The sequence below is a fragment of the Cottoperca gobio genome, unplaced genomic scaffold, assembly GCF_900634415.1.
Source record: "Cottoperca gobio unplaced genomic scaffold, fCotGob3.1 fCotGob3_405arrow_ctg1, whole genome shotgun sequence".
Lineage (NCBI taxonomy): Eukaryota > Metazoa > Chordata > Actinopteri > Perciformes > Bovichtidae > Cottoperca > Cottoperca gobio.
In genome coordinates this window covers 102,728-111,586 of record NW_021166991.1, presented here as the reverse complement: position 1 = coordinate 111,586, position 8,859 = coordinate 102,728, and the positions used below count along the sequence as shown (strand labels likewise).

The 8,859-nt window shown below is 41.0% G+C and overlaps 1 protein-coding gene across 1 annotated transcript; it reads right to left on the bottom strand.

Annotated features, from left to right (window-relative positions):
* Positions 1–2,262: 2,262 nt before the first annotated feature.
* On the bottom strand, positions 2,263–8,859 carry LOC115005939 (cytochrome c-type heme lyase-like). Its single transcript, XM_029427931.1, has 8 exons — positions 8,807–8,859; positions 7,445–7,559; positions 7,298–7,353; positions 4,778–4,912; positions 4,192–4,340; positions 3,783–3,902; positions 3,422–3,508; positions 2,263–3,236 (listed from the first exon to the last, which is right to left on the bottom strand). Exons 2-8 carry the CDS (start codon positions 7,551–7,553, stop codon positions 3,038–3,040), a joined length of 855 nt encoding a protein of 284 aa, XP_029283791.1. The 5' UTR covers positions 7,554–7,559; positions 8,807–8,859; the 3' UTR covers positions 2,263–3,037.

Here is an 8,859-nt window from a genome sequence, read left to right as displayed (position 1 = left end):
TTCCAGCTTCATGATTTACTTTAATGGCTTCATTTAAACGAGCATGTCCAAACGATAATGAGGGAGATTAACCTCTCCACTTCAACTGCTTCAAATCAATACAGAGCAGAAAGAACCTCTTCCACACAGGAGAACTGACGACAGCTTGTCTTATTCCCCAAAGACGAGATTCCTACCATGGAATATGTGTAATGAAATTAATATTCCACTAATATGTCTGTTAACATGCAGTTGTCAAAATAGGATTTGTTTTCCAAAGTTCTCCAGCGGTGGCGGCTCCTCGTTCTGCATATTTGTGCATTTCTAAAATGCTGGTGTCAAGTCTTTGATAAAGTTTAAAGCAGAGGTGTGTGTGTGTGTGTGTGTGTGTGTGTGTGTGTGTGTGTGTGTGTGTGTGTGTGTGTGGTGTGTGTGTACACAAAAGGCTGTGTAACATAGTGTGCATGTGTGCAGGGGGGGGCTGTGTAACATCGTGTGTATGTGTGCAGGGGGGGGCTGTGTAACATAGTGCGCATGTGTGCAGGGGGGGCTGTGTAACATAGTGTCCATGTGTGCAGGGGGGGTCTGTGGTATGGAGAGACTGCAGAGAGCAGATATGATAAAATATCGGACTCTCACACAGAATGCCAGAGGCTATTTGGACATCTGCTGTGTGTAGCTCTGGGAAATCAACATGCACATTATTTCAGGCGGTCATCCCACATAGTCGTGTGTTTAAAGGAGAAATCCACTCAAAAGAGCAACAGGTGCATCCATCTTGTTCTCAGCCGATGAGACGTCACGTTGTCGGCAGCGTGGCACTAAATGTCAGGCAACGGCCCCCCTTTAGGTTTACAGAGAGATGTTTACCTCACAGAGACCTGCTGCACTGGCTGAATAGACCGCAATGCATTGCAGCAGCCACGAGACATCTCGCTCCATCCACCTACACTGAACAACCCGCAGCTCCTCACACACATGTGCACGCTCTGTGTGTGTCTAAAGGCTCAGTAGGAATAAAAGGCCAGCTGCAAGTTTATGCAAAGTAAAGAGACAAAAGTTATTTAAACAGAGGAATGTTCACATTATAATCTGTTTATAGTGCTGTATAATTAAATTCTAAACACAAATATTCCCATTCTTTATAATCTGTTTATAATGCATTATAATCCCTGTTATAAGAAGTGTTATACATATGTTTGTTTTATAGACCTGGGCATCATAGAAAGTGAAACAACACCAACACATCAGCTCACTGACCTGTCACTCACATCTACAGGTTAGCTTAGCTTAGCATAACATCTGTATGGTTAACTTATCTTAGCATAACGTCTGTATGGTTAGCTTAGCTTAGCATAACGTCTGTATGGTTAGCTTAGATTAGCCTAATGTATGTATGGTTAGCTTAGCTTAGCATAACGTCTGTATGGCTAGGGTTATTTTAGCATAACGTCTGTATGGTTAGCTTAGCTTAGCATAACATCTGTATACAGAGGGAACAGCTAGACCGGCTCCGTGCAAAGGTCAGTTTATGGATGATAGTAATATATAATTATATAGTTATTGATTCTGATTAATCCAGATTAATTGACTGTGAAGCAGCCTCCACACGTTTCCTCTGAACAGTGTAGAACAATTAAATAATCGTTTACAGACATCACAAGCACACCTGTTGTCTGAGATGAAACTCCTTCTGCTTCCAAGTTTCAGGAGTTTGATTTCATTGTTTTGCAACAGAACAACATGGCCGCGTGAACAAAAGGAATTGATGAAGTCGGAGCGATAATTAACACGTCTCATTTACTTCATCTTCCAAAGAGTAAAAACAACACTTAGCAGTTTCCTGTCCATGAGCAGTTGCCAGGTAACCAGCAGAGACTGTACACTGGAAACATCGGAGCAAATGTTCAGACATTATATTACATATTGTTAATAAAGTGTTACTTCCCACACTCATGGGGGGGAGGCTGAACATGTGACCCCATCAGTTTGTGCCCTGGATGTTTCTGCAGCAGACATCACAATCAGGGATCTGCACAGAACTTTTGTTGCTCTTCCTCTACAAATAGAAATGTTTGTAGTGAAACATCTCCCTCTTCTGTTCAGCGTCAGAACTGCATCAACATGGCTGAAGAAATAAATACACCAGACTTTATCATCATGTGAGGTTTCTTTAGAAAAGTGATCGTCTGCTTTAGTTTGAGTCCAAACACTGAGCATCGTTCTTATGAGCAGCTGTGGAGCTGCAGAACACGGCGCCTTCAACAGACGTGATTCAGAAGATCAGGTGCTCGATTCATACTTTAATGATCTTTACAAACAAGAACAAAAGCAAAAACATTCTGCACAAACAAGTCTCATTCATCAAATAATAAATACAAAGGGTCAAACTAAGACTTCTGGCAGATGAAATGTTAATATCTCAGTGCAAAAGTACATTCAAGCCTTATACCCATCATGAAAGTAAAACAGTAATACAGTAAAACAGTATATGAAGAAATACAGTAAATGAAGCTGTAAGAATGTAATTCTCCGGACAAGCTCATCTGCAGCTGAAGACGTCACAGAGTTTAATAGTGAGGCTCGAATATATCCTGGCCCTTTAAAAAATATAACTATACTGTATATATATGCCCTAACAGCATCATGTCCAGGTGTTATCCCACCAATAAGGATCAGATGTCGTCAGTGTGGAGGATTATTAGCAGATATCTGAGATTTGTGTGAAAGTATTGATGACCAACACGTGTAAGGTTAGTGAGGATTCTCCACTAATGAAAACATAACTAAGATAATTATATTCCACTTCTTGTGGACCTTTAACCACAACGTCTTTAACTCTCAGATGAATTTAGAACTGCAGGTGAATATGAGTGTTTGAATGTGATGAGGAGCTACAACATCTACACAAACATCAGCCATGAAGGGTCAGCAGATGAACCTCTTTACGTGAACACGTCACAGCCTGACGGAGTTCTTGTCACCAGTCTTGTGTTCACAGCACACATGTTGTAGAGCTGAGCAGTGTCAGTCCTCCACCCTGAGCTCCACCAGTCCTTTAGGAGGACCAGCGCCACCAGGTCACCTTCATCCGGTCCCATACGGCGCTTAACGAGTCAAAGGCGGGGCGCACATCCAGGATGGAGAACTGGTAGTTATTTTTGTTGATTTCTCCATCGTAGTAGTCGATGACGTAGCGCACCTCCCTCCCACAGCGGTCAATGATCCAGTCGTGGCGGTCAAAAGGCAGCTCGTAGCTAACGAGGAGAAGAAGTCACAGAGAAGATGAGTGAGGCCGGCGTGTGACACCAACACATCCAGTAAAAAATAGAATATTAGCAGAAGCTAAGATATTTATGGTTCATGCCACATAATATGAAACTGCTGGCTGAGAACTTAAATCTCATCACACATAAACTGAATAAAGTGAGAAGCAGCTCACCCCATCCAGTGACGGACACGAGCCCGGGGGGAGAACTCTTTGGCTTTACCACCAAACCTCTTCAAGGTCGGACCGCACGGACACTCACTGCAGGAAACACACAACACTCAGCACATAATGTGACGCAGGCAGGACGTGTGAAGTGTGTGTGAAGTACACGTACAGGACATGTGAAGTACAAGTACAGGACGTGTTAAGTACAAGTACAGGACGTGTTAAGTACAAGTACAGGACGTGTAAAGTATGTGTAAAGTACTTGTTAAGTATTTATAAAGTACATGTGAAGTAAAGTATGTGTTAAGTATTTGTAAAGTACTTGTGAAGTACGTGTAGAATATGCTGTTGAATGTTGAGAACTGACCCGGCGTGCAGCGCCTCCCACTTCAGGATCTCCTGCCACGCCTGCTCGTTGTTCTGGTTGTGGATTTTGATGATGTTGGTCATATCTTGAGCAGCGAGGTCATCTTCACGCCAGCGCCACCTGCAGCACAAGAGACACGTTAGCTCAGATACTGTCTCCTGCATCATCTGATCATTGAAGCCCTCAGTTCATTATATATTCTTTATATACGTGTTACAGCCGATGAGCTGTAGATGTTTACATTTTAGAGAAGAAATTACAAACTCTGTGGGGACATGACCTGCAGCTGGTTCAGCTGTTAAGATACAGACACACAGGTAACACAACTACAGGTAACGTTGGTGTGAGGATATGAAGAGTATCAGGGGTCGTGACCCACTACAGGGGAGGAACTGGAGGATTGGCTGACCCTTTCCGCAGCATGGCGTTCCAGAACATCTGCTCAGACGGGTAGACCCACTTGTTCTGGGCGTCGTGGCGAGGAATGGAGGACTCCTCTCTGGCGAGGGCGAGGTCGAAGGGCTGGTCTGGAGCGGGGACTTGGTTAGGAGGAGGCATCTGTGCACGCAGAGAGGCGAGACACTTCAACAACACTTCGTCTGCAGAAAGGCAACTAAAAGAGGGAATTTGTGGCGTTTATGGAAACGAGACGCATTTAAACACAGCTCAATAAAGTTAGACGGACACAGAACTCCTCCAGGAGAAAACTAATTCAGTCTACAGCGCAGGAAATAAAAGATTTTCAATTTAAAGCTAAATGTCATGTTAACAATAAAACAGGGTTCCTGCAAACTTATATAATATAAACATAATTATTGCTTTTTAAGACCTCCCCAGAGATCATTTAATATTTTAATGTAGGGCTGAACTTTATGTTTGGAATCAACTTGATACATACATATCCATTCCATTCCCTTCCCTTCCCCTCCCCTCCCCTCTCCTCTCCTCCACCCAGCACCAACACCCTCTCCTCCACATTGAAGTGGAGCAGGTACCATGTTTGCCGGGTCGATGTCACTCTTCATGCCTTCTGCCCCCTTCATGGGACACTGCACAAAGTCGTAGGCCCGGTCCTGGTGAGCTGGACCTGCGTCTGCTTTGTGCATCGGACACTCTGTCGGAGGAGGACGCTGCAGGAAACAAGAGCACTTGAATGAGGCAGAGCGGGAACCAAACCCTGGACAGTACCCCGCTTCAAACATTCAGGAGGTTCACAACATGAAGCCTGAAAGATGTGAACGTTGCAGCAGAGGGAAACTTTAAGACTGTTTGCATTTAGGCCACAAATGATATCAACCTGTAACTTCTCTTGTGTTTTCAGGACTTGTGTTACAGAAGTACAGAGATCCTGAAGAGGTACAGAGATATAGAGGTACAAAGATAGCGGTACAGAGGAGCTACAGACATAGAGAGGTGGTACAAAGATGTAGAGCTACAGAGATAGAGGTACAGAGATATAGAGGTACAGGGGAGGTACAAGAGATATAGAGGTACAGGGGAGGTACAGAGATAGAGAGGTACATATACATATATACATATATACATATATATAATATATACATATATATATATACATATATACCTATATGTGTATATATATGTGTATATGTATATATATGTGTGTATATGTATATATATATATATATGTGGTATGTGTATATATATATATGTGTATATATATATGTGTGTATATATACATACATATATATATATACACATATATATATACACACATACATATATATATACACATACACATATATATATATATACATATATATATATATATACATATATATATACACATATACACATATATATATACACACATATATATATATATACACATATACACATATATATACATACACACATATATATATATACATATACACACATATATATATACATATACACACACATATATATATACATATATATACATATACACACATACATATACATATATACATATATATACATATACACACATATATATACATATACACACACATATATATATATATATACACACACACATATATATATACACACACACATACACATATATATATATATACCAAATTTAACAGCTTATCATTTACACCTGAATCCTTGTAACACTAACGAGTCACATGACACCAGGGCGGGAAAACAATATCATTGGGCAAAATTAGGACATGTTGCCAGCTGTTTAGACATTAACAGCTGTGTACTGAGTAATTTTCAAAGGACAATAAATCTATACTGTTATTCAAGCAGCACACTGACTACTTTAAGTTATATCAAAGTTTCAGTAGGATAATGTTATCCCCTGAAAGGATATAACAGAATATTTGCAAAAATCTAAAGGGTGTACTCACTTTTTGAGATATACTGTAGATAGAGAGGAGGTACAAAGGCGATAGAGATATAGAGGTACAGAGGAGAGAAACAGAGATGAGGAGGTACATAGATATAGAGGTACATAGATATAGAGGTACAGGTGAAGTACAGAGATGTAGAGGTACAGAGGAGGTACAGAGATATAGAGGTACAGAGGAGGTACAGAGGAGGTTCAGAGATAGAGAGATACAGAGGACAGTGTTTCCCCTACCATTGTCTTGGCAGGGCGCAGCGCAACTGCCAACGGAGCACAGCACCCTGCCTGAAATTCAATGTGTTTTTTTTTGTTTTTTTCTCGAATTTCAAAAGAAAATAATATTTTTTTTATTCACAACTCACTTTTCACATTGACAGGTGCTCTTTTATTAAATAAACTAAACGCTTATGCTATTAATCTAATTTATGTGCACGTTTTCAGTTTGTACTGTCTACTTTGCGCTTTCACATTCTCTCCTTCGGCTCCGTTTGCGAAGGGCGGGGGGTACAGAAATATAGAGGTACAGAGATATAGAGGTACAGGCATTACAGGCACTGATACCTTTCACAGGCGGCGCTTGATGCATGGGACCCTCTGCAGGTGGAGACACTAAGAGGCAGCAACAGACAAGCAAAGCAGAATGTTAACGTCATCTTAACAAGCATAGATAAAATAGTGGTCTAACAGCATAATGATAGTTAATAATGTATTGATTGTGTTTGAGCACACTGTCAGGTACAGATGAGGCTGCACTGATATTATTATTATTATTATTATATCATTAGTAGTTATATTCAGTGGTGCTATGGAGCATTGTTTCAGACTCTGTGATCCAAACATTTACAATAACTTCAACGTTTAAAGTCCAAAAGTCAACATTTAGTGAAAAAGTTTCTATTGAACCAAATATTCTGCTTCAATCCAGATTTGTTGGCGTTTAGCATCAAAAACAACGTGATCACTGCCGCACACAAAGGGAGGCAGGCGCCATGAATTACATTTATATGACAAAATCTTTTCCTTCCATTTTAAAGGGTGATGACGTGACATTCGATGCTTCATTCTAAAAGCTCAATAGAATCTTCAAATGTAAAATGAGACATCTGGTACAGCCTTAAATACATCAATATGAAACCGCTGAAACAAAACAAACTTTGATACCTTTCACAGGCGGAGCTTGATGCATGGGACACTCTGTAGGCGGAGAAACTAAGAGGCAGCAACAGACAAGCAAAGCAGAATGTTAACATCATGTTAACAAGCATAAAAGTGGTGCATAATATAACTGTAGGTAATACACCTTTGACAGGCGGGGCTTCTTGGTGCATGGGGCAGCCCTGAGGAGGGGCGGCCATCATGGCCTCTGCCCTAACTGTCGGAGCAGCAGCGATGGACAAGGAGGCTCCCATCCTGCCCTGTACACGTGGAGACACACATTGAAAGACAGTCAATAAATCAGGATAGAAAATAAAACGTTTTTCACATGTTTTAAAAATTACAAACACAATCACACTTTCTTTCTTTCTGCACCCTTGATTGTGTTTTAGGAGTGTTGTCCCGGTTATTTCTGACCCTGCAGTTAATACTTTGTCATATGAACTGGGCTGGATGTGGTGTCGTCTGCAGCACTGAGTGTTTCATGCGTTTTAGCTGCCCAACCCCCTGTAACCATGGCGATGGAGGCAGACAGGAAGTGCTTTATCAGCAGCCATCTGAGAGAAGGTCAATGTTGTCAAAGGCAAGATCTCCCAAATACATTTCTTTTTTTTGTATCTTCAGACATTCACTCAAATCATCTAGAGAAACAATGATTTCCAGTCACGTCATGAATCCAGACATCAGTTATTTTAATCACAGTCACAGGTCCAGTTAATGCACTGAAGCTTCCTGGACAGATTTTGGGACACAGTTAAATAAATGTCTCTCCTTATGGCAAGATGTTTCTGCTGTTCATCCACTTAATCGATCTTAGTTTTCTTCCACTGCTGTTTATGCTCACATTGTTTGTTTGTGTCTTTGATGAGTAACACTTGGTTTCAGGCTTTACTTCCTCTCCCTGCACTGAAATTACTGTTTGTTCATATTGAATGCATTTCATATCTTCATTATTGTGCAAATAAACTTAACTACACCAAACAATCCGTCACGTGACAGACCTATGAGCGCTAACTGCGCGAGGACAACTTGTTATAACACAATAAAGCAGTAACATGGCCGCATTAAACGTTATGACACATGTCACAGACTGTGTGTGAAGTGGCTAACAAACATTAAATATGAATGTTAACATACAGACATGTGATCCTCCTACAGGAAGTTATCCTTGATTAACCCCACGGTGATCGTTAGCATCAGAGCTAATGTAGTAATGTAGCTAATAGCCTGAGTACAGACCTAAACATCTACCATTTAATCTCACATCCAAACAGAATGACAGTCATAAAGTGAAGGGAAATCAGAGAGGATCAGAGTAATGTGAGCTACTTAATCTTAACCTAGCAGCTATGCTAACGTTAACCGGTATGCTGGCTGTCTTCTTGCGTTAACGTCCATTAAACTCAGCAGCACGTGAACCACACAGCACGTCTCGTGTATCTTCTGTGTAAACACATCATCTACAGCAGGCTGTGAACATATGAAGACAAAGAGATGACGGACTAACCTGTGAGAGAAGTCAGCAGAGTCTTGTTCAGGTTCCCAATGTCAACGTGCAGG